At 42.2% G+C, this 26645-nt stretch overlaps 2 protein-coding genes across 6 annotated transcripts in view; one reads left to right on the top strand and one right to left on the bottom strand.

Annotated features, from left to right (window-relative positions):
* Positions 1-8959: 8959 nt before the first annotated feature.
* Positions 8960-11831, bottom strand: LCMT2 (leucine carboxyl methyltransferase 2). Its single transcript, XM_003900855.4, has one exon. The coding sequence runs from the start codon at positions 11629-11631 to the stop codon at positions 9514-9516; it is 2118 nt and encodes a 705-aa protein (XP_003900904.2). The 5' UTR covers positions 11632-11831; the 3' UTR covers positions 8960-9513.
* Positions 11761-26645, top strand: part of ADAL (adenosine deaminase like) — a 33697-nt gene continuing 18812 nt past the window's right edge. For 2 of the 5 annotated variants that reach the window (XM_021940264.2, XM_009210020.4), the window contains exons 1-7: positions 11761-11980; positions 13012-13112; positions 16043-16268; positions 16797-16927; positions 17736-17796; positions 21331-21418; positions 24348-24429. In XM_021940264.2, coding sequence (XP_021795956.2) covers positions 16206-16268; positions 16797-16927; positions 17736-17796; positions 21331-21418; positions 24348-24429 — 425 coding nt within the window. In that variant the 5' untranslated portion in view covers positions 11761-11980; positions 13012-13112; positions 16043-16205. The other 3 variants (XM_009210019.4, XM_021940263.2, NM_001168960.1) reach the window with 3 other exon arrangements.

Below are 26645 nucleotides of genomic sequence, written 5' to 3'. Positions count from 1 at the left end.
TAAACACCCATAAGGAGAGACTCTTGTTCAGTTAAAGTGTTTATAGAGTGCTGGGTACTAGGAATACAAAGATGAATTCCAAAGATACTATTCCTGCTACGAAGGAACTTTGGTCTGAAGTGAGAAGACAGATTAAAACACAGACGAAACAAAAATATGACAAACGCAGTCTGGATGATATTTATAAGGTGTTACGGCAATACAAAAGAAGGGCAACCTATCCCAGCCTGAAAGTGGGGAGGGTTCGAATCAGGAAATCCTTTCCAAAGGGAAACTTCGCATTTTATTTTTATTTTTGAGACAGGGGCTTGCTCTGTTGCCCAGGCTGGAGTGCAGTGGTGCCATCACAGCTCACTGTAGCCTTGACCTCCAGGGCTCAAGGGATCCTCCCAAGTAGCTGGGACTACAGGCAGGCACCACAGCTCTTGGCTAATTTTTTTATTCTTTGTAGAGACGGGGGTCTCCCTATGTTGCCCAGGCTGGTCTCAAACTTCTGAGCTCAAGGGAACCTACCTCGTCGTGCTCCCAAAGTGCTAGAATTATAAGCACAAGCCACTGTTTCCAGGCCCCAAAAATAAGCTTTGAAAATCAAATAAGAATTGCATGAACAAGGTTGGGATGGCTTGGAAGTGGGATAGGAGAAGCAATATTAAGAATCCAGACAGTCCAGACAGGAAGAACACTGTGAGTAAAAGAATGGATGAAACAGCATCACGTACTTTGGGAACTGGGTATAGTACCAGCAACTAGGATGCCAAGTAAGGGGAGGTGGCATGAGGAGGCGTTTCAGGGGATAGGCTTATGAGATGAGGATTATCCGATTCTAGCTTTCTGAAAACACTGCTAATAAAGAATTACACAGTGTAATAAATATTAACATAGAAAGAAAGAAAAGTCATGAAAAAGAGAAAAGGGACAATGGGTCTGAATGAAAGCAGCTTTGGAAGCCAGGACCAGCCAGGCTTGGGCCATCTCATGGGGGATTTGCTCCTATTCCTCAGCTACAATTTGTGTTTCCAATTTAACCATTTTTATTTGCTAGTCCCATTCCTGTGTTGGGTCTGGATATTCACAGAAGAAGAAAAAGAAAAAAGTGGGTGAATGTAGAGGGTGAGGAAGAAGGTTATAAAATAAATATTTGAGTCAGTAGATCTTCATTTCGCTATCTAACCGACATCCCAACGTCAACATATCCAACCTGAACTCCTAAACTCCCCCTAAAACTCTGTGCCACAGGGAGCCTCTCCCATCTCAGGTGATGGCAACTCCAACCTTCCAGTTACCGAGGTCTCAGGTCTTGGATCCCATCCTTCTCTCATCTCTATCACACTCCATATCCAGTCCATTAGGATATTCTGTTGGATCTACCTTCAGAAGAGCCTCCAAATCTTATCATTTCTCACAATCTCCAGCTGAATTCACATCATCTCTCATTTTGATTACTGCAAACCTTCCAGCAAGTCTCCCTGCTTTGACTCTTGAACTCCTACAACCAAATCTCCTCACTAGAGGGACCCTTTAGAAATGTAAGTCAAAGTGTGGTCCAGGCACAGTGGCTCACGCCTGTAATCCCGGCACTTTAGGAGGCCGAGGTGGGCAGATCACAAGGTCAGGAGTTCAAGATCAGCCTGGCCAATATGGTGAAATCCCATCTCTACTAAAAATACAGGCCAGCTGCAGTGGCTCACGCCTGTAATCCCAGAACTTTAGGAGGCCAAGGTGGGTGGATCATGAGATCAGGAGATCAAGACCATCCTGGCCAATATGGAGAAACCCCATCTCTACTAAAAAATACAAAAAAATTAGCTGGGTGTGGTGGTGGGGCAGCCGCCAATCCCAGCTACTAGGAGCTGAGGCAAGGTGAATGCAGCTTGAACCCAGAAGTAGGAGGATACAGTGAGCGAGATTGACACCATTGCACTTTCTGGCCTGGGCAACAAGAGGAGAAAACTCCATTTCAAAAAAAAAAAAAAAAAGTAAGTCAAAGTGAAAGAAGCCAATCTGAAAAGGCTGTATGATTTCAACCATATCACATTCTGGAAAAGTCAAAATTATGAAGACAGTAAAAAAAAAAGGGCGAGGCTTGGGGTGGCTCAAACCTGTGTCCCAGCACTTTGGGAGGCAGAGGCAGGCGGATCACGAGGTCAGGAGGTCGAGACCATCCCTGGCTAACACAGTGAAATTACGTCTCTACAAAAAAATACAAAGCTAGCTGGGCGGGTGGTGGGCGCCTGTGGTCCCAGCTCACTCAAGCTGAGGCGGGAGAATGGTAAACCGGAGGCTGAGACTTGCAGTAGAGAGATGGGGCCACACTCGGCCCGGCTGACAGAAGCGAGACTCTGTCTCAAAAAAAAAAAATGCGTGGTGATGGGGCATCTGGTGGGGAGATAGAACTGGAGAGGATTTTTAGGACAGCAAAATTATTCTGTGTGATACTATAATACATGCGGATGCATACCATTATACACTTGTCCAAACCCATTGAACGTACCACTCCAAGAGCAAACCCTAATGTAAACTGTGGGGGTAATGATGTGTGGCGTAAGTTCATCAGGTAGATAGGGGTGTTGATATAGGGGAAGCTATCCATAGGTGGGGGCAGGCTTTATATGGGAGATCTCTGTGCCTTTCTCTCAGTTTTGCTGTGAACCTTAAACTGCTTTAAAAGATAAGGTCTATTTAAAAAAAAAAAAAAAAGTAAGCCAAACGATATAATCCAGAGCCCTGTACAACTCCCTTTTTCACTAGATGAAAAGCCAAAGTTCTTAATGAGTAGCATTAGGAGCTTTGCTCTGGCTATTTCCTCTGTCTGAAACATTTTTTCCCCAGTAATCTACTTAGCTAATTCTTTTGCATCCTCAAGTCTTTGCTAAAGTTTCACCTCTCGGTGAGAGAGACCCTATCTGCCCTAGTTAGTACTGTAAACCACTACCTGCACCCCCATGCACTCCTGATCCTCCTGATCCTACTTAACTTTTTTCCAAGTCCTTCTTACTTACATAGTGTATTTATTATGTACTGTATTTATTATCCTGATAGTTTAATCTCTTGTCTCCTTCTGCTAGGTTGTAAATTCCACAATGGATTATTTGGTTTGCTGATGTATCTGCTTAGAACCATTAAATGCTGAATGGATGAAGGAATGAGTATCTGATTGAAAGCTCCATCTTCCATTACTCAGATTTCCCATTCTTAATATATCTCAGAAGCTAATATTGAGAAATTGAGGGATGAGTTCCGTGCATCTTAATTCAGGTACTGATTGAAAAAGAAAAACCAAAATCTCTCTAGGGCATGATGACTCTGGAGAAGGGAGGGACACCTTGTGAGCTATTTGTCTAAGGAAGAGATGAATTACAAACTAAAATATTAGTTGACCACTAATATTTTAACATTTTAATGCATTTTCTTGCTGTCCAGAAGTTTTAAATGCCTACGTAGTTAAATTTATTGGCTTTTTCCCTCTATTCATTTTGTGTTTCTGCGTTCTTTAAGGACACTTTCCTACCAAGGTTGTAATCATATTCTTTTATACTTGTTCTAATGCTCATCCAATTTAGGTTGTGTGTGTGCTATTTAAAAATTTGTGTCTCGTCTTTAATCCCTTTGGAATTTAAGCTTGTGATTTGTGAGAACTAGGGTGCTAACATCATTTTCACAAATACAGGTCACCCCAGACCATATACTAAATAGTCCACCTTTCCTCATTGATTTGAAATGTCACCTTATCATACAGTCTGTTTTTAATTCTTTATTCCTTTGATTCATTTATTTATTGTGACATCAATATCAAACTATTTTTAATTATGACATTAAGCTATATTTTGATTTTCTGGTGGTAATCTCTGATTTCAGCATTACAATTTACTACTCATTTATTACTGATTTTAGCTTAAATCAGTCATCCATACATTCATGTGATAAATATTTTTGAGTATTTATATGTTATGCACTGAACATAAAACTATTGTTGACTAGGCCAGGCGCAATGGCTCACGCCTGTAATCCCAGCACTTTGGGACGCTGAGGCAGGCAGATCACGAGGTCAAGAGATCGAGACCATCCTGGACAACATGGTGAAACCCCGTCTTTACTAAAAATACAAAAATTAGCTGGGCGTGGTGGCACGTGCCTGTAATCCCAGCTACTCAGGAGGCTGAGGCAGGAGAATCGCTTGAACCCAGGAGGCTGAGACTGCAGTAAGCTGAGATTGCACCACTACACTCCAGCCTGGTGACAAAGTGAGACTCCATCTCAAAAAAAAAAAAATTCTTGCTGACTGGACTCAACTGTCCAAATGTAAATTCAGTGAATTGGAGCCTAGACTCTACTTTTTAAACTAAGGTCTTTTTGGAGGGAGGAAAGGGAATGGCAACATTTATTTTCCTTAAATATTGCTGATGAATCGATAAACAAGAAAGATCAGCCTTGCTAACTTTTTCTGAAGCAATACATCTAAATATGAATCAGAGGCTGGGGCTCTAATGGAAAGCCTAAAAATGTGGACAAGGGCTGGGGAATGAGAAAAGCGGAATGCTATATAATATCCTAAAAGCCATTATTATTTCAATTTATTTCCTATCTTAGTCTGACAATTAGGTGGCAAATGACTTTTCACATAAAAATTAGGGCAAGGTCTTTCCTCTTCCTCTATTAAACTTCCTTTGAGAGTTACACACAAAGTCATGCCCAGTGAACCATCACAACATCCTAGGAAGATCCTGTGTATATGTGCTCACAAGTACATTTAATTGCATGTTCCTACTCCTTCAGATTAGCCTTCTGCAAAGTTAACTCATTTAATCTCCAAAGAATACGGTCATTATTGAGCAAAAGAGGATGAGGATCAGCTGAAAATTGCAATCAGGGAGAAGCTTCAGGTTTATTCCATAAAGATAGAAATGACACCAGAAACTCTACCACCTTTGCCCGGGTCAGAAAAGTTTAATTTATTTCCAAAGACTCTTAAACTGTGGGTTCTTTAAAATTTTAATGCTTACCACCCCCACCCCACACACATACAATAATTACAGGAGTTATTGACATCTGTTTGTGCATGATAAGAACTATAGTAATATTCAAATATAATTTATTTGAGTACATGAGTGGACCTCTATCCAACAAGTATTTGTTAAGCATCTACTATATTGGGGATAGAACAGTGAACCAGACACAATTCCTTCCCTCAGTCAAGGAACTGCCCCTTCCCAATCAAGTGCCTTCTATCAATGTCCAAGACAGGTAAGTAAGCAGTCTTGTAACTAAACTGTGGGATGACAGAACTCTTGTTTACTTGTAATTATTGACATCCAAGGAACTCTCAGCCTACTCTAAAGCTGATTATAAATTTCATAATTCCTGCTCTACACAGTCTCCTTCTCTCTTTAAACATCAAGTCTAATGTGATTAGCCAAGTTACACGACCTAACTCGCCGGTTTAATGCTATTTTACACCCCCTTATTCATTACTGAAGTTAAAAGGCTTAGTCTTAAAGTCAAACTAGACATTACTGGATGGTCCTTACGATTAAAAACCCACCTAGGCCGGGCATGGTGGCTCATGCCTATAATCTCAGCACTATGGGAGGCCGAGGTGGGCGGATCACTTGAGGTCAGGAGTTGGATACCAGCCCGACCAACATGGTGAAACCCCATCTCTACTACAAATACAAAAAAATTAGCCGGGTGTGGTAGTGCGCACCTGTAATTCCAGCTACTCCGGAAGCTGAGGCAGGAGAATCACTTGAACCCAGGAGGTGGAGGTTGCAGTGAGCCAAGATTGAGCCACTGCACTCCAGACTGGGTGACAGAGCAAGACTCTGTCTCAAAAAAAACCAAACCAAACCAAAACAAACAAAAAAATACCCCACCTTATTAACTAGTTCTTTAATTCACCAAAACTCTTCAAAGAGCACAGGCTTCTTTTGCACAGGAAGAAAGCGGTTGGTTCCATTTGGGGCTGTCATTCAAGGCTGTTTTCCAGGAGATGTCATGTGGCACAAGTCCCAGGGTAAGCATGGGCTGCTTGGGATTTGGGATCACAAAATACATATGGAATAAGCTAGGACTTCAAGGTCTGAGATCACTGAAAAAGACCAAGAAAATACCTGGGTCCTGGAACATGCTGGATACATACCATCTCCCAAAGATCATTAAGAAGACTTAAAGCTCTAGAAAGACAAAAAATGGGTATTCAGTTTTAAAACTCAGAAAGTACAAAAAGAAGCAACAGCACTGGCCTTTGAAGAACATATCCTCCAACAGTTGTTCTTAACCTGTTTTCATGTTCACTATTATGATAAACTATTTTTGAAACCCTGACCCAGAGTGGAGATTCAAAATAAGAAATTATTTTCCTTCCTTAAGTAGTTTATCTGGTCTAGAAGTAACCCCTAAAAGAGGAAGAGACCTGTTTATTAACTCTCATAACTACTCCAGAGCTCCATATCAGAATTTTAGAACAAAAACTTCAAAAGTGAAATGGAGAAGCAAAAATTATTACCCAGCTTTAGTTCTCAATCTGGCTCACATCTCCAACTGTGCAGATTACTGTTAATGAAACTGTGATTCAGCACTAGTTTATACTGAGTGCTGCTCCAAAGGCACAGGGTAAATATTGCTGACAATACTTCTAAGTGCTCTAATGAGTAGAGGTCAAGAGATGAATAATTCCTTAACTGAGCATGATGCTCAGTTAGAGGTGGAGGGCATGCTTAATCTGGTAATCACTTGTAGGAAATATGGGTAATTTCTCTCGGGAGAATAAGCCCTGTTACTCATAAGGCGCCCTACTGGGCAGTGCTCAAGAGAACAGGCACTACAGAACTCCTCATTTAGGTCTGGCACACGTCCACATTCTCTAGATGACCTCCCTCCTCCCCTTTTTTCCCCACAAAAGCAATGAAATAATGGCTGATGGCATGATGTAAGCAGCATCATAGTGGAAGGTGTAACCTGGGCTTTGGAGTTAGATCTAGGTTTGAATTCTGGTATACTCTACTACATAGCTGAGAACACTCCTTTCATTACAGTGTTGTTATTATCAGAGACAGGGTCTCACTCTGCCACCCAAGCTGGAGTGCAGTGGCATGATCTCGGCTCAACCTCCCAGGCTCAAGTAATCCTTCCCCCTCAGCACCCCTGAGTAGCTGGGACTACAGGCATGCGCCACCATCCCTGGCTAATCTTTGTGTATATGTATATATGTGCGTGTATATACACACATAAAAACAATTTTTTAATATATATATATATATTTTTTTTTTTTTTTGGTAGAGACAGTTTCACCATATTGGCCAGGCTGGTCGCCAACTCCTGAGCTCAAGCGGTTTGCCAGCCTTGGCCTCTCAAAGTGCTGGGATTAAGGTGTGTGCCACTGCACCTGGCCTCATCACAGTGTTCTGCTTTTATCTGCTCCTGAAAGCTGGGGTGTGCTGTAGTAAACTTAGAAACAGGAAATACAGAACAGCCATTTTCTCCTGCTGATCATATTCCCTGCCAGTTTTCTACTATCTGGCCCACTGATCGCCTGGCCAGATGCCTTCCCAGCTGTAATAAGCTCTGTTTCCCAGGACTCAGTCATAGCTATAGCCAATGTTTTCCCTAGAAATGGCTCTTACAAAGTCTCAGAAAAGCTCAAGTTAGACAACAACTTTTTTTTTCAAGAGACAGGGTCTCACTCTTGTCATCCAGGCGGGAGTGCAGTGGCACAATCACAGCTCATTACCGCCTCAGCCTCCAGAGTACCCGAGACTACAAGCACACACCACCGTGCCCACTTATTTTTTTTGTAGAGATGGGGATCTGACTTTGTTGCCCAGACTGGTCTTAAACTCCTGGCTTCAAGTGATCCTTCTGCCTTGGCCTCCCAAAGTGCTGGAATTACAGGCGTGAGCCACCATGCCCAGCCTAGACCACAACCCTTATTCAGCTGGTCTGCCCCGGGGAGCCTTCATCTAACAGAGCCAACATTGTCCTCTCCATACACTTAGGTTTGTGTTTGCTCCTTGGTTTTTATATTAATCACCTTTCACATCCATTTACATGCAAAGCTAATAGAAATAAAGTATGCAATTTGTTATCAATGATGGTTCATAATAATCATTTAGGCACTTGTAGAATGAAAACTACTAAGGTTTCTAGGACTAAGAGAAGAAATACTAAAGTGATACACTTAGTACCACCAAAGCCACTACATTTTTTGAGGTGTAAATTTCACAAGGTCTGCATAATTTAGATGACAAATTAAGGCTCAAATTTTAAGGACGAATAGCTATTTCATTGATCTCACATGGCTCACTAGGCAACAGATTCCCATTTAAAAGGGGTAATTGAGTTTAATGGGATGCTAACTATAAGGAGCTGAGTAGGATTAAGGGAAACCAAGTCAAGATATCCAGTCAGCAGTGTCCAGCAGAAATTTCTGTAACGATGAAATGTTCTACATCTACATTGTCTAATACAGTAGCCAAAGCCACACGTAGTTATTAAGCACTTAAAATGTGGCTAATGTGACTAGGCCACTGAATTTATTAATTTGTTTAAATAGTCACATGTTGCTAATAGCTACATTGGACAGTACAGTTCAGGTCTAGCAAAGAGCCATCACAACTCCTAGGCCTGAAGAGGTGAAGTAAACGAACATTTACTGAAACCTGGGGTGATGCAGAATTAGAACTCTATCTTACAGGAAAGGATTACATGACAGAAGCCGTAGCCTCTGACAGAAGAATGCTGCCACTGCCAACTTGCAAACCAGCAGGGGAGGAATTGTGAATAAATACCAACTCACTCTTCTTCTTGCCCCCGTTCCCCTCTGGTGCCTCTGACTGGTGGAATTCAATCAAAAAGTAAAGAGAGCTCCTTGATATAGTCCATAAAGGTCAGCCTCTTGGAGCACAGAACAGTGAAAGGTGGAGAGTATACCTGGAACAAAACATTATGGCCCGTGCAAAATGAATTGAGGCATCAAACATTTGCTTTATTGGCACTTATAAATCTACATAAATATGGAACCAATAGCAAAACATTTAAAAAGTATGTTGTTAAAGAAAGCCCTACAAGTGTTTCCTGTTGTTAAAACTATTCAAGTTTTCTGTTGCAATAAACAGGACAATGTTTTAATCAAACTGTGACTGTGTTCATTTCAGGTTTCCTACATGAAGAATTAGGTCAATACTATGCTCCTTCAACTATATTCAACCAAGGATCTGAATGAAACTTTTCCTAAGGTACCATCTCAAATCACAAGGCCTGGGATTGGGACATTTTTTTATTTTACTAAAGACCACTGTAACTCAATAAATAAACTTATGTTAGAAAATTAGAGGAAGACAAATACTACTCTCGGACTGCATGGCCACTGTCTTCAGCTGTTTTCTGTAATGATTGTTTGTAGGTATTTTACCAACCTTTTTCACTTTTAGCACTGAATAGTGCTAAGGGGAAAAAAGGATGGGGAAGGGAGGAGTGGCAATATCTATAGCTACAGGGTCCTATAGCTACAGGGTTGTCCTATTTGTGGAAAACTTTATTGTCTACTTTCGTGGGTCCTGAATATGAGTCCAGTCTTTCCTGCCCAGCACTTAAGGAAGAAAGGTCTAATGTGACTGTATGGGGGTTGAAGTAGGTACCAAAGGAAAAGCAGTTCCCACCACCTCCAAGGAGCAGAAGCTGTTGCTCTTCAGGAAGGAGGATACTCGTATGGTTGTGTAACATTAATGGCCATGGTACATAGGTTGTGTCAATCGCATACTCAGAGCTCAATCCTGTAGTCAAATTGATAACAGTCACTCCAGGAAATGAGGAGGAATGAATCCAGACCCCTCCAACCAGTAACAGCTTTCCATTGAGCACATGAGCTGTGTGGGAGTACCTTGGGGTAATGGGAGGCTGGATATCTATTGACTCCCAGAGGAATCCACAAGAGGTTGGTCTCAGAAAGAGCACAGAGTTCAATGGCTCCTCAGAAGCCCCGAGACCTCCAGCAATAAGGGCTCCCCCTTGCCAAGTGCAGGCACTGTGAGAATGCCGGGCTTCAGGCACTTCTCCCTCCACTGGGATCCTGACCCAAGCCATTGTCTCTACATGTAGGAAATGCCAGTCACTTAGTACAGGTTCCACCACACTTCGACCCCCATACACAAACAAATATTCCTGATTCTGATAGGACACTTCTGTTGTTGAATGCCGCCAACAAGACAAAGTGGAATCGTTCTTTGGGCCGGCCTTTGTTATTGTCACTTTCAGGTCCTGAGTGTTATTATCCTCACTATTACAAAAATGAAGCTGGAGAACCCCTAAGGCTGGACTTACTGGGGACAGTCTCCCTCCCAGAACCAGAACCCGACTCTCTGAGAGTCTTGTCATGGTGTGATAAAGGCGTCCATCCCAATGAACTCCAGTCCCACAATCGCCTATTTGGCTGCCTTTCCATTCCGAGTCACCATCTCTTGAGAGCAAGTGAAACTGGCTCACTCGGCAGTGCCGCCCCTCCTGCTCTCCAAATCCTCCTGCACTGAGAATTACGTCCGGGCTCAAGAGGACAGAGGCGTGGCCGTATCTCTTCAGATTTGGGACCTGGCCCTCGCTACTGACTACACTGGCAGGGAATACCCCCGAAGGCGAAGCAGGATTTAGGCGAGGAAATGCTTCTGAAGATGGAAACACTAGGGTGTGGGAGAGGATGTCTCCCCTAGAAGCTGCCAGAATGAAATAATGGGCGCACTTCAGATGCCACTCCTCAAATTCGTCAAAGGGTTCAATATTTTCCACCCGCCGGCGCTCTTCTGCGGGGAGAAAGCAGCGATAGAATTCATTCATGTCCACGGCACCACACGCAGTCCAGCCAGCTTGAAGGAAGCGGCGCCGCTGCGCCTCCACGTCAGGAAAGCGCTCCAGGCCATGCAGAGGGGAGTTTAGCTGCCGAAAATGTTGCAGCATGAACTGGCCAAAGGCGTCTTGAGGCCTCATCTGCTCATAGACCACGAAAAGGGCATTAGGAAAACGCTGCGCTGCCCAGGCGATGAGGGCTGCGGCACTCTCCGTCTCGAGGTAGGTCAGCACCGCCTCGGCCAGGAGCAGAGTGGGTGAGGCTGCGTCGAGCCCCGCGGCGCCCAGGGCCTCGTCCACTCGCTGGAGCTGCCGCAGGTCCAGGCCCAGGATGCAGTAGTCTGCGCTCTCAAAGCACAGCGCTGACGCTGGCTCCCCACGCTGGAAAGGCCCGGTTAACGCGCACAGCTCTGGCGTCTCTCCAATCCTCTCTGCTTTGCGCCGCGCCACGTTCGGAAAATCCACCTCCCAGACTGCAGCCCGGGCCAGGCGGCCCGCAGTTTTCAAGCGAAAATAGAGCGAGTCGAAGCCGGCGCCTAGAGACAAGATCTGCGCGCGACGCGCGGCGTGGAGCGCGCCAGTCTGCTCCAAGAAGGCGCGCACGCAGTGCCTCACGGCGCGTGCGCGGATGTAGTAGCCTCGGTGAATGAGCGGTGCGCGGCGCGCCGCGCCCGGAACCAGCAACGCGGCAAAGGGGTCCTGCACGTACCCGCGCGCGGCCAGGGAACGCTTGCTGAGGGCGCTGCTGTCGTTGGTGCTCTGTACCGCGCCTGCCCGACGTTCGCGGTTCCGGGGGCCCATAGCCAGAAAAGATCAGGAATGGCAGTCTGTCACGGTTGTGAGCCTCCCCTTGGTTAGCATAGTACACCCCTCATGCACCTCAGTAGGGAGAAAAATCACCCATGCTCCTGGACTTCCCCTTCCGCCGGCGCTTGTGCGTCACTTCCGGGAAGAGCGCATCTCGCCAACCAGAATTGAGGAGGGTGTAGCCAGTGCTAAGTTCGCTTGCGGCTGACCTTTCTTTGATTGTCCTGCGTTCCGTTTGCCTCAGAAATGTGTGTTAGAGAAGGCGGGTTGTCACGTTTCTACAAGCCTTTCAGTCAGAAGGGAAACCTTGCCTAAGTCCTCGTAGTTGAGAAATCTCTAAGAGGTGAGTCTGTGGGGACTGACGACCTGGCTTCCTTGGACCGCTAAGGAAGGATCTGGTAGGAGCTAAGAAGGGTCGGCACCACGGACCTTCTGTGGGCGAGGATTAGTTAGCTTCCTTGGGTGCTAATAGTTGCTGATTTATTTAATGCTCTCACAGTTGCAAAAGAGAACCCATTTAAATCTGAAGTCACTAAGGCCAGGGTGCAAACTGAAGAAACCGACCTTTACAAATAATCTATAGACACTTAAAAAGAAAACGTCTCCCCACAGATATTAGACTGTTGATTCCCCGTCCTGTGTTAGACTGACAGTGAATAAGCCACTCAGCCTCTCTTTCTCATCACACCCCCTTCCACTTGAAGAATTCTGTGGATTTTAAAGTAGTGTTGAATATGTCCCCAGAAAGGGGAGTCACTGAAGAGAGGGGTAATTGTTCCCTGTGATATGTTCTGAGCTTTGTTTTTAAGGAGTAAATCCAGATTGGACTTCAAAATAATCATAAAGTTTCTAAATTGGGTGTCTGGGAGTCATCCATAGGAAACCACTTCCAGAGACATTTAGGAAATTTATCATTTGTTCACTGGGATTTGGTGACTGACTGGCTGAAATAGAAAAGGAGATCAGATAACTTTATGGTTAACTACAGAGGGTACTGCATAATGGTTAAGAGCATGAGTTTTGGAGTCCAGCAGATTTGGATACTGGAGTCAAGAAAAAGTTTCATATTTTCCAATGTTTTCTTGTGGAATAAAATGAAGTAAGAAAGAAAAGGTTTGGATCAGGATAAAGATTTGGTAATTGAAAAGTGGCATGTAGATTTGGTGTTGAAAGACTCATTAATGACCTTAGGGAGAGCAGTTTCTGTGAGGCAATGAGGGCAGAATCCATGTTTCAGTGACTAGGAGTTAAGTTAAAGGAGGTATCCAGTCTAAATTATTATACTTTCGAGGAGCTTAACTCAGAAGGAAGAAAGGGTCAGGGCAGTGGCTACAGAAGAATGTGGGATAAGAGAGTCTTTTGTTCTGTTTTCAGGTGGAAGCAAGTACTGCACATGCATGTTGGTCCTGTGAGGGACATCAGCCAGTGGAGAGGGAGAGGTTGAAGGAACAGAAAAAGGAGAAGATAACTCACTGGTAGAGTAACTTGGAATAGATAGAAATGGGATCCTGGGCATGTATTAGTTGTGGGGATAGAAGAATGAATCCTTTGTCTGTGACTCCTGACGAGGTAAAAAAAAAAAAAAAAAAAGATTATGGATAATCATAAGCTCAGGTGTGAGGTAGGGCAGAGAGAAAAAGAAGGAATTTACACCTGATGCCTTCTGTTTTCTCTGTAAAGTTGGTGGCAGAGTTGTCAGTTTAGTGTAAGGTGGTTAGATCGGATGAAACATTTGAGGAGTTTGAGAATTGCTTCTGCAGGGATTAGAAGAAGGGCTCACCTATGCCTGCTGGATCATTGGATCCTCACCCCTAAAATGAGATTAAGTACTGCTTTGTGAGGTATCTCAGGGTTGATTGAGGGGCAAATAGAAAAAAAAAAAAAAGTTGAAAGACTTTGAAAAATACATAGCACTATAGAAACAAATTTATTTAATGACAAGTTCCTAAAATTTAGATGTTATGTCAAAAATACTGCTTGTTTTGCAAAGACCACATCAAAAAAGTAATTCAAGAAGAAACAGAATGGAGCAAAATTTGTGATTTGGATGCCTTATGATTTACGGCTGGTGGGGGAGCGTTTAAATCTCAATTTATTCTTATATAAAATGGGGATAATAATACCTCATGGGTTGTTGTGAGGATTTAAACAAAATAACTAAGATACCACAGTGCCTGGCTCATGGTAAGTGCATAATAAACAGTAACAAATATTTTTATTATTCTGAGTTCCCTTTTGGGGGAGTAGGTGGGAGCGTGAAAAAAGTTCCCTGGGAGACAGGATACTTGCTTCTGGCCCTGCTCTAATATTGATGAAGCATTACTAATGTGGATCTTATCCCAGTGTTTGTTGCCTTCTGTCCCAGACCAAAACCAGTCCAGAAAGGTTGGATTTGACATGGCATGCTATTGTTGGTAGCAGTGTTTTAGGCAAGGAACAAAAAATTTTTTAAATGTGTGAAGATTATGATTGCTTAGTTGCTTTTTAATTTCCATCGGTTAACTTTGTAGCCAGTGGGTCAGTAATTTTACTCACAGCTAGTTAAAGGTCAGTCTGGAGGATGGTTTGAATGGGGCGCAAATTAAGGTCAGGATCCTGGAGTAAAACTGAAAATCTGGCCCGGCAGAGTGGCTCACTCCTGTAATCCCAGCTCAGGCTGGTGGATCATTTGAGCCCAGGAGTTTGAGACCAGCCTGGGCAACATGGTGAGACCTCATCTCTACAAAAAATTTTTTATATAAAATTAGCCGGGCATTGTGTACCTGCCTGTGGTCCCTGCTACAGAGGAGGTGGAAGTGGGAGGATCGCATGAGTCTGGAAGCTTGAGACTGCAGCAAGCTGTGATCATGACATTGCACTGCAGCCTGGGCAACAAAGTAAGATCCTGTCTCAAAAAAAAGAAAGTATGTTTTTCTATTTTAATTAGGTCATTTATATTTTTCAGTGGAGATATTAAGTGCCATTGATTAAATAGTCCATCTTTTTCATTTTTTACTATTTATTAAATACTTTCTATGGCATTACTTTGAAATGCCATGTTTATCTCATACTAAGTAGGCCTTTCTGTGGATTTCTATGGCTATGTTTAGTCCTGTACGGACTACTTTCTTTATTGTACATTTTAATATATTGGTAACTTATTTAACCCCACTCAGTATCAATTTATTGATTTTCAATACAGTAATATTTTGCAAAGTTGTGTTTCAAGGATTAAGATAATATTATTAAAAGTGCTTGTCACATACCTGGTAGGTTCTGAATACATGGAAACTGTTATTCTTAAATGTCATCATCATTAGTATGCGACAACTCAGAGAGTCAAGGTGGCTACTTTGAAAATCACTGAATTTCGTTTGGAATTTTATCTTCACTTATAAACCACTTTTGGGGGTGAAGGGAAATTATGATTGATTTATCACCTACAGTGTGCTAGGCACTGTGCTAGGTGCTAGAGTGGTAGAATAATTCATAGGACCTGTCCTCAAAGAACTTACAGTCTAGAGAGAGAGAAAGTAATCAGTGATTGAGAGATCAGTGTGATTAAAAGCTGAGTTAAAGGCAGTGACTGGCTCATATGGGAGCATAGATGAGGGGAATTTAAATTACTTTATTAATCATCACTGCCACTTTGCATTTTTAATCCCATTGTTGTAAATAAAGAAACTGAAGCCATGAAGGTAAGTGAGTAAGGCCACATAGCTTCTGACCTATAGAGCTGGCAAAAGGACAAACCTAGGTCCATCTGATGCCAGCACCTCTGTTCTTCCTTTATGTATTTCGAACAATTCAAAATTTAAAATTTTATTTTTGGCCGGGCATGTTGGCTCATGCAGGTAATCCTAGCACTTTGGGAGGCCGAGGCAGGGGATTCACTTGAGGTCAGGAGTTCGAGACCAGCCTGTCTCTACTAAAAATACAAAAATTAGTTAGGTGTGGTGGTGTGCACCTGTAATCCCAGCTACTTGGGAGGCTGAGGCAGGAGAATCGCTTGAACCCGGGAGGCACAGGCTGCAGTGAGCTGAGACCATACCAGTGTACTCCAGCCTGGGTGACAGAGGGAGACTCTGTCAAAAAAAAAAAAAAATCTCTCTCTCTCTCTCTCTCTCTCTCTCTCTCTCTCTCTCTCCAAAGTAGGCCTTATAAAATTTCGAATTTTGAAGTCATTGTGTAGAAGGTGCCAATAGTTAAGGAATACACTCTACTAAATGTCAGGTTTTAGTATACCTCTTACAGGCTTGAGGTCTTTTCCTGTTTCTAGTTTATGTTGTTTACTAATTTTTTTCCCACCTTAGACACACTTAAGTTAGTTTTAGAGGGGCTTTTGCCTTTTAAAGAGAAAATTAGCAAAATCCTGTTCCTTTCCTTTTATGTTAACATCTGAAAATATTAACATTTGTTAAAATAGGTGAAGCTGAACCCAGATCTACACATACAGCTAATCTTATCAAAATGTGTGAAAGTAAAGCAATCTGAAGGAAATTCAGTACCATGCAGTGTACTGACTGAAATACATCACATTGCTCATACCAAGAATAAGAGTGGAGAACGACCATTTTTTTCCTGCTAAAATGGTGGAGGCAGAAGAGCAACAGCCATGGAAGACGGACTTCTATTCTGAATTGCCAAAAGTGGTGAGAATTCAACTACAGAAATCTTGAGTGGTTGCTAATTGTAATGACTTTTATGTTGCTTCTTTTCATCAAAGTAAATTTTGGCTGGGTACAGTGGCTCATGCCTGAAATTCCAGCACTTTGGGAGGCCAAGGCGGGTGGATCACCCGAGGTCAGGAGTTTGAGACCAGCCTGGCCAACGTGGCAAAACCCCATCTCTACTAAAAATACAGAAATTCGCTGGGCTTGGTGGCATGCCTGAAGTCCCAGCTACTCAGGAGGCTGAGGCAGGAGAATCGCTTGAACCTGAGAGGCGGAGGTTGCAGTGAGCTGAGATCACACCAGTGTACTCCAGCCTGGGTGACAGAGTGAGACTCCATCTCAAAAATAGAAAAAGTAAATTTTGTAGCAAAATTTGTAAACTTTGTTATGTAGCTAAATCTGGTAAGCAATTTGCCTAGTGCAAACTACAAACATCAAGTATCTGGTATGATGCTATGAATCTATTGGATATTTGGTAAGTTTTACTGATTGTATCTCTTGTCTTAGGAACTTCATGCCCACTTGAATGGATCCATTAGTTCTCATACCATGAAGAAATTAATAGCCCAGAAGCCAGATCTTAAAATCCACGATCAGATGACTGTGATTGACAAAGGAAAGAAAAGAACTTTAGAAGAGTAAGTGTGGGGAGGTTGTGGACATACTCCTTTTTTTCTCTATCAGTATTTTGAGATTGTAAGTAGTATGTAAGAATTCAGATTTTAGTAGTTAACAGAAATGGGGTTGGCATCTGGCACGGAGCAAATATCTTAACATACAACATTTTTTTCCAGCTATTAGACTGTTGACAGTATTTCTAGTGATTTCTGTTGTTTGTGAAGTTATAATGTATTGGGATATGCTTGCCTTTTTTTTTTTTTTTGGAGACAGGATCTCACTTTGTTGCCTAGACTGGAGTGCAGTGGCGTAACTGCAGATCACTGCAGCCTCGACCTCTGGGGCTCAAGCAGTCCTCCCACCTTGGCGTCCCAAGTAACTGGGACCACAGGTGCACGCCACCATGACTGGCTAATGTTTTTTGAATTTTTTTAGAGATGGGGGTCTCCCTATGTTGCCCAGGCTGGTCTCAGATTCCTGGGCTCAAGCTGTCCACTTGCCTTGGCCTCCTAAAGTTCTGGGATTACAGGCATGAGCCATCATACCCAGCCTGGGGTAGTCTTTAGATTTGAAAATATAGGCATATTGCATTTCCCCGTGTCAGGGGTGGGTTGGAGAAGGGGTACTATTATTTCCCACTTAAAAATATCAGTAATGTTTTATTTTCAGTCATTTGATATCTTTCCAGATCAATGTAATTTTTGAAAAATCTATTCTGTTGTTTGTAAATATAAATATATATTTACTATTAGCCTAAAATTTAATTCATTCAGTTAGTGAGTTTCTTTGATGATTAGAATATGTTAAAACTTTTCATTCACATTGCAGATGTTTCCAGATGTTTCAAACTATTCATCAACTTACTAGTAGCCCTGAAGATATTCTAATGGTAAGACATGAACGAATTTTTAGAATGGTTTAAAAATTATGAAGTAATTTCCTTCCATGACTGCACATGACCTTTCATTTGTGCTCTCATTAAGAGTGATGAAAAATGTCTTCTCTATTAAGGCAACTCTTTTCAAAACCGATGTAAGACATTTGCCTAAGAGCTAGCACAGAAAGACTGTGTTTCTTGTAAAAGATATGAGGAAAGAACCAGGAAGAGCATCTTCTATAGGATAGAGGACAATGTGGAGGAGAAAATTTGGTCCTGTTTTTCATATATAACATACATATATGAAATACTAGACCACAGGTGGAGATATCCTTAATAAAGCATTGTCTGTGTTACATAGGAGACTTACTTCATGGGTGGACATTACAGAGAAGGAAGAAGTTCATGAAGAGCTTAGAGATTAAGTGATTAATCCCTAGGGAAATTGTGCCTTCCCTCTGAGGGCACAAAGGATACCACTGTGTTATCTTTTTTTTTTTTTGAGACGGAGTCTCGCTGTGTCTCCCAGGCTGGAGTGCAGTGGCGTGATCTCGGCTCACTGCAAGCTCCGCCTCCCGGGTTCATGCCATTCTCCCGCCTCAGCCTCCCAAGTAGCTGAGACTACAGGCGCCCGCCACCACGCCCGGCTAGTTTTTTTGTATTTTTAGTAGAGACGGGGTTTCACCATGTTAGCCAGGATAGTCTCGATCTCCTGACCTCGTGATCCACCTGCCTCGGCCTCCCAAAGTGCTGGGATTACAGGCTTGAGCCACCGCGCCCGGCCCACTGTGTTCTCTTATCTGAAGCTCCATTATACTAGAGTCTGACATGGAAGATTGTCTTCTGTATCGCTGATCTGATTAGGATGGCATTTTAAAATGTTCTCTTTCTAAATGAAGAGAAGCAAAATTGTGTCAGTGATCCTAACCAGTAGAAAAAAAATGCAAAGAAAGTATAACCTGTGTTTCTGGACTGGTAACTTTTGACTGATCAAGCAAAAATTTTCCTCGTTGGTAAAGACTGATCTTCATGATAAGTGGTAAGTAAATTAATCACCTTTTAGTTTCGCTCAACAAAAGTTGACTGAGTGTCCACAGTGTTCCAGGCACTGTGGTAAAGTCTTAGAGAGATTGACACAGTTTCTGCCCCTGAGGAATTTATAATTATGTTGGAGAAACAGACAAATAAGCAGATATTGCAACATAGCGTAGTAAGCTCTGTGTTAGAGACACACGTAAGGATTTATAGGGAACCAAAAGGGCATTCTCTAAGCAGCGTCTCAAAAGATACCATTGAACATTGCTAAGAACGTCCACCACAGGGGCTCTGATCTCACTTTGTTGATGAGTGTTGTAGAGCAAAATGATGAAATTTAAATTTTGACAGTTTAATACTCTATGGGTATAATAATGGCATGCTCGTTGCTACATTCATTTCACAATGAAAGTTGAAAATCTTTATTAAATTAGGTGAGAAATAAGATTCTGTGCGTTTGACCTAGTGCTATTAGGTGGTTCAGAGGGTGACAGTGGGGTGCCCTATATGATAAATGAAACGTCAGTGAGAGTAAACTAAGAGATTGATTGTAAATGTAGAACTGAGTGTGAGGGAGATCACTGAAAACTCCAGTCAAGGTGACCTGGGTATAATCTCAAAGAGAGGATTGGAGTATGGCTGAAAAAATGATACTCGTTATTACATGTACCAGACATTATTCTTAGCACTACTTTCAGAAGTAGGTATTTTTATTGTTCCCTTTTTGTAGATGAAAAAATAGGCTTAAAGAGGTTAAGTGTAACTTGCTTAAGATCACACACACAGAGTAAGTGGCGCACTATCTGGTCGCAGAGCTCGTGCTCTTTCCCATTTAAGCTTATACAGTCTTAGAGAGGTTTGAGTAAGTAGGAACTTAACTAATTGTGATGTACTTTGCCCGGAAAAAGAATTTGAATAGATACTGTCAGTCCAGCGCATAGGAGAGGAAAGCCCAAAGAGGTGTCCTCAGTACCTACTGCGCTACCTGCCACACATCACAGAAAGGGCTAAATCTGGCAAACGCAGATATGGACCCCAGGGAAATGTTCTTGGATGTGGGTTAGGGATGGTTCTGTAGGCTTCACTGTGGCCTAGATAAATCTTCCTCCCTTTGCTCTTGCTCCATACTTGTTAGTTTTTCATTGTTCATTTGGTTTTACAGGTACCTAGCCACTCAGAAAGAGGGAGCCTTGGAGAGTAGTCACTTTAAAGGACTACTATTTCAAACCCTCACTTCTACCCTATTCCTCATTGTCAAACAGGTTTCTGCATTAGTCTCATGTGAGCCGGGGTAGGTGAGTGTGGGTCTGTTCTATTCTGGGGCAATGACAAGATCCAGGTTCCTCAACCTATAATACAAAGGTGAGGCCACAATTTCATAGTGTCAGTGACAGCAAGAGGGAGTTCCTGGAGTAGCAGTGCCATGGGGCCAGTGCCATGAATGATGGCATGGAGGTTGCAGTATCATGCTCTTTGGTGGAATAGCAGTAGTGTCTTGCTTGGTCCAGGAGTTCCATGGATTTAGAATGCTGATGTATTATCTTTGGCTGTATTCTCAGAATCTGGGTCTTTAGACCTCTTGATGAAACTGAGATACCCATTCCGCTTACATTATAATAAGTTCGTTTTTGTCTTTAGTGGAAAAAGAAAAAAGAAGAGGCCTACAACTTGGATTGCTATCAATTCACCAGAGTAGTGCCATACTGTTAGGCGCTGTCTGTACAGCCAGCCCCTCTTGCTTTGCCAGGATGCTGCACTCACATGCCTGTGTGCATGTAGTCAAAGCAGATTAAGATTAGGATACCAACTGTGAGGACTAATTAGGGCAGTTTGTCACAACTTCGCCAACCTAGCCTTTTTTTCTTGTAGATTTTTTAGGATTGAAGGCGGAAAGGGAAAACATGACTTCAGGAACTTTTGGATTATTGAGATTTGCACTAAATTGGATACAGTTTTACTCATATTTATCACCTACTTTCTTTGCCCTAAGTAATTCTTGAGAAAATTTAACACTTCCAGGATTTATTGAAAAATATAACTTATTCCTAAATAACTTGAATAAAAACCTTAAGCCATGACTTCAAATAGCACATCAGTAATACCTAATCATTTTAGCTGTTTATTTCCGTATGTGCATTTCCTAGCAGTCTACACATATAGATGGTTCCAGCTGGTTTTAGTTTTGCGCCATTTCTCTATTTTATCATTCTGCTATTGTAAATACTAGGAAATAAATGTTTAAAAGGGGGGAAAGAAACAAAAGGTGTAGCTGATGTGCAGATTGGGATTGAACGTGGGAATGAGGGGTGATGGGAGTGATTGTAAATATTGCAGCCCTGCATAGTCTCCATCAGGGATGTGACACAGTGGATAGTCTCTACCACGTGAGAAACTTCCAACATTTCTTGCAAATCAAATTTAATGAATAAAATAAAGCTGTAGCACTTGGCACATTCATTGGGACCCTTACACAAACATTATCAATATTGTGTACGTTATCTTTATTATCAGGTCACAAAAGATGTCATAAAAGAATTTGCAGATGATGGTGTCAAGTACCTGGAACTAAGGAGCACACCCAGAAGAGAAAATGCTACCGGTAGAATTTATACTTCTCAGCAAATGTACTGTCCTTTTCCTATGTGCTTTGATCACTCACACGTTTGTGAGTGGGAATGTGAAGCACTAACTTACACTATTGTGTTGTTCTGTATTTCATTGAACCTTTAGTCAACAGTCCAAGTCCTCTCTCTGATGTACGTTAATGATGTTCATTTTGTTTGTTTTAGAGACGGGGTCTTGCCGTCTTGCCCAGGCTGGAGTGCAGTGATGCAAACATAGCTCACTGTAACCACAAACTGCTGGGCCCAACGATCACCTCAGCCTCTATAAGTGCTGGAATTGCAGGTGTGAGCCACTGCACCCATCCTGATGTACATTATTAATGAGTGAGTTGTTCTTAAGTAAAAAGTAGTAAAATTCCAGTTAGGCATTATCTGTTTAAGGAAGGAAACAAAGGCCTGCAAGTTTCTTTTGTTCTTCTTTGTTTAGTTGTTTTCACTCTGAGAAAAGGATACCTGCTCCGTATGTTTGCATTGGCACAAGCAGAGGCTGATTCTTGCTCCCTGCATCACAGGCACTTGTGAGACAATGCCGTTGAATGGATGCAGAATCATGTTTTATGGTAGTTACTAAAATTATTCATTCACTTCTCAGGGAATAGTTTCTTTTTTTTTTGAGACGAGTCTGTGGTTGTCACCCAGGCTGGAGTGCAGTGGCCAGATCCTCAGCTCACTGCAAGCCCGGGCCTCCGGTTTATGCTTTACTCCTCCTGCCTCAGCCTCCCCGAGTAGGTGGGACTACAGGCTCACCACCTCGCCTCCGGGCTATTTTTTTTGTATTTTTAGTAGAGAACGGGTTTCACTGTGTTAATCCAGGATGGTCTCGATCTCTGACTCCTCGCGGATCCGCCTGTCTCGCCTCCCAAAGTGCTGGGATTACAGGCTTGAGTTGGATCAGCACCTGGCCCTTCAGGGAATAGTTTCTAGGGCCAGGAGCAAGCTGTGATGTGGTAAAACCTCTTTGGATAGAGATGAGATCTGGCTATGGTCTGGAGGAATTTCCTGAGATCCTCCTTCTATAATCAGCATCAGGAGACATTGGGGCCCTCTTAGCACCTTGTTTATGACCCAAAGAGACGTAGGTCATCTTGTTTCCTGATATGTGTAGCTTAGTAATCATTTGGGGGTAAAATTTTTGAAACTATTATTGTAAAGTATAAGTGTTTACGTAAGATAAGGAGAAGGCCCTCATCTTGCATTTTTGAACCGTAGAATCGGTTCCACGTTGTACTGGTGAGAGTAGTGAAAGGGAAGGAGAGAAGAGCCAACTCGTAGGGCTCTTTCGATGGAGTTCCAAAAGAAGGATATTAACCTAAATATGCAACAGTAGAGGAATGGTTAAATAAAGGCTAATGGAATATTAGACAACTATTAAAAATACTGGTGAAGACATTTTAATGACATGGGGAAATACTCAGAATCATGTTAAATGACTGAACTGGGTACATATATACCTAGTAGTATCTCCTCTATTTACAGATGTGTATGTGGGCAGAGTGCAATGACTTATGCCTGTAATTCCACCGCTTTGGGAGGCTGAGGCAGGAGGATCACTTGACGCCAGAAGTTCGAGACCAGCCTGGGCAACATCATGAGACCCTACCTCTGTGGGCTCCAAGGGCTGCAGTGAACCGTGATCATGCCACTGCCCTCCAGCCTGAGCAGCAGAGAGACCTTAAAAAAGGTCTCTTGAAATAAGACATAGAAATAAATGTGTATATGTGTATTTAACAAACAGTAGTTACCTCTCAGTGGTGGGGTTATTTTTATTTATTTATTTATTTATTTTGAGACAGAGTCTTGCTCTGTCACCCAGACTAGAGTGCAGTGGTAAGATCTTGGCTCACTGCAACCTCCGCCTCCCAGGTTCAAGTGATTCTCCTGCATCAGCCTCCCGAGTAGCTGGGATTATAGGCACGTGCCACCACACCTGGCTCATTTTCATATTTTTAGTAGAGACAGGATTTCACCATGTTGGCCAGAGTGGTCTCGAACTCCTGACTTCAAGTGATCGGCCTCCCAAGTTGATGGGATTACAGGCATGCCACCACACCCTATTTTTATTTTTATTTTTATTTATAACTTTATGTATTTTACCAGAGACTTTCCACCAAACATAAGCATTTTATAATCTGGGTAAAAGGGTATTTTATTTTTCCCAATGTAGCCTAAAGAAAAAGAAAAAAAGGTATTTGACAGGAGGTTGCTCTGGAGAGTGCCCTTGCAGATCGCCCCAGAGAGCAGAGCGCTCATACTTGGAAGAACATCCTGGTTCCCTGGATGAGAAACACTAAGCCCGAGCAGGATTGAGGGGAAAGGAATCCAAGTTAGGACTTTTTTTCTGGACCAGGAGAGAAAATGTCCCTTTAAAAAAAAAAAAAAGCAGGACGGGTGTGGTGGCTCATGCCTGTAATCCCAGCACTTTGGGAGGCCAAGGCGGGCGTATCACTTTCAGCCCAGGAGTTTGAGACCAGCTTGGGCAACATGGCAAAACCCCGTCTTTACTAAAAATCCAAAAACTAGCTGGACGTGGTGGTACACGTCTGTAGTCTCAGCTACTCAGGAGGCTGAGGTCGCAGGATGGCTTGAGCTTGAGAGACAAAGGTTGCAGTGAGCCAAGACTGTACCACTGCACTCCAGCCTGGGTGACAGCCAGACCCTGTCTCAAAAAAAAAGTCTTTATTTTTTTCATTTCATTTCTGTAACACTTCATTTTCCCCCAGTTTTATTAAAGTATAATTTACTTTTACTCAAATGTACCCATAAGGGCCATATTTTCACTCATCTTTAACCATGCCCTTGTCATAGCATAAAGTGAAAATGTACTTGTTCATATAGGATTGCTGAAGGTGAAGGATGAAATAGTTGATGATCTCTTTACATGTATTTTCTATGTGTCCTTTCCAGGAATGACTAAAAAGACTTATGTGGAATCTATACTTGAAGGTATAAAACAATCCAAACAAGAAAACTTAGACATTGATGTTAGGTAAGAAGATTGTACCTTAGTAGTTAACATTTACAAAACCAGAATGTTAATTTTTACTGTTTTGATCGTGGGTGTAATGGATTTTTTAGAATTAATCATTCATTGATTTATACAATAGAAAAATAAAATCAAGAACCCTGTTGTTTAAAGTGAGAACACAATTCTGAATTTATTCATAAGGCAATATAATTCTGAGTATTTTTACATGAGTAAAGTATGGTGTTCCTTTGCCGTTAAGCTAAAATGAACTTCTTACTGTGGCCTACAAGGTCCCACATGATCTGGCTGCCTCTGTTAATTCAGCAGCTCATCTAGACCACTCCTCTTCCCTTACCGTGGGTGTGCTGTCTCTTCCTAAAATAAACAAGAAAACTGTCCCCCTTCAGCACCTTTGTTTGGTATTCCCCAGAACACATTTCTACGAGATTCCTGCCCAACTGGCTGGCTTCTTCTCATTATTCAGATCTCAATTTGGCTGTTACTTCCTCAGAGGGGCCTTCCTTTACGACTCTGTCTAAAGTGCCCCACTAATCCTCTAGTCACCCATCTATTTCCTTTATGGCATTATTTGTAACAAGATAAGGAATTATCTTGTGTTAGTTTGTATGTATGCCCACCCGCTAGAGTATAAGTGTAGTGAAGCCAAGGACCTTGTTTTATGATTCACCACTTTGTTGAGCCCATACTGTGTACCTACTTTATGGTAAGTACTAAAGATGTACTTGTGAATCATGTACATGTAGATTCACAAGTACATCTTTAGTACTTACCATAAAGTAGGTACACAGTATGGGCTCAACAAAGCCCTAAATGAAGAAAGAAAAAAAGCTAGCTGTATAGTTTCAGGTTATAAGTCTCTAAAAATTAAGCTTAACTAAACTAATAACCCCAATAAAAAACCAAGCAGAAGAATAGAATGCAGAGAAGAAGACATACAAAGAGCTGGTAAATGTATAGAAATACATAGAAAACTACTAAACTCATTAATCATATATTACAATGCTGTTTCCGTAGGCTAAAAAAAAGTAATAGCAAGTGTTTGTAAAGTTACACACTGCTGGTAAGCATATGTAATTAATAAAACCTCTTTAAATCCTGCACTGGTACACAGGTAAGGGGAGGAAAAAGCCTCTCTAAAGAGCAATGTATGTCAAAATTTATAAAAAAGTTTTTCCCTCTGACCCAGCAATTCTGTGCCAGAAATGCATCCTAGGAAATAGATTGATTTATGCATAAGATTCCTTATTATAATGTTATAACAAAAATTAGAAGATAGCCTAGAATGTCCAGCATTCAGAGGATAATTACATTATGGTATGTTCACATCATTCATACTATTTTCTAACATTATTTTAATGGCATGGGAAGTTGCTAAGTGAAAAAAAAGATACAGCATTTTATATATTGTTGATCTAAATTTTGTAAATGAATAAATGAACAAATGCTGAAGGAATTTGTGAATAAATAGTAAGCTAATAACTGCTTTAGAAAAATTATAGGGGTTCTCTGGGTATTCAAGAAATATTAACAGGCCAAGCACGGTGACTCATGCCTGTAATCCCAGAACTTTGGGAAGCCAGCGCGGGCAGATCACCTGAGGCCAGGAGTTCAAGACCAGCCTGGGCAACATGGTGAAACCCTATCTCTACTAAAAATACAAAAATTAGCCAGGTGTGGTGGCAGGCACCTGTAATCCCAGCTACTCGGGAGGCTGAGGCAGAATCACTTGAACCCAGGAGGTGGAGGTTGCAGTGAGCTAAGATCGTGCCATTTCATTCCAGCCTGGGTGAGAAGAATGAAACTCTGTCTCAAAAAAAAAGAAATATTGGCTGGGTGCGGTGGGTCACGCCTATAATCCCAGCACTTTGGGAGGCCGAGGTGGTAGATCATGAGATCAAAGAGATCAAGACCATCCTGGCCAACATGGTGAAACCCCATCTCTACTAAAAATACAAAAAAGCCAGGCGTGGTGGCAGACGCCTGTAGTCCCAGCTACTTAGGAGGCTGAGGCAGAGGTTGCAGTGAGCCAGTATCAAGCCACTGCACTCCAGCCTGGGCACAGAGCAAGACTCCGTCTCAAAAAAAAAAGAAAAAAGGATTAACAGAGATTCTCTGGGTATTCAAGTCCTATAGAATTCCAGCTAATATTTGAAGAATGAACTTTTATCAGATATTTGATACATTTTCGAATGAGAATATTTCTAATTTTGTAACCC

This window comes from Papio anubis, chromosome 7, assembly GCF_008728515.1.
Source record: "Papio anubis isolate 15944 chromosome 7, Panubis1.0, whole genome shotgun sequence".
In the NCBI taxonomy this organism is placed as follows: Eukaryota; Metazoa; Chordata; class Mammalia; order Primates; family Cercopithecidae; genus Papio; species Papio anubis.
The sequence above is the reverse complement of the archived record's forward strand: the minus strand, read 5'-3'. Positions and strand labels throughout refer to the sequence as shown.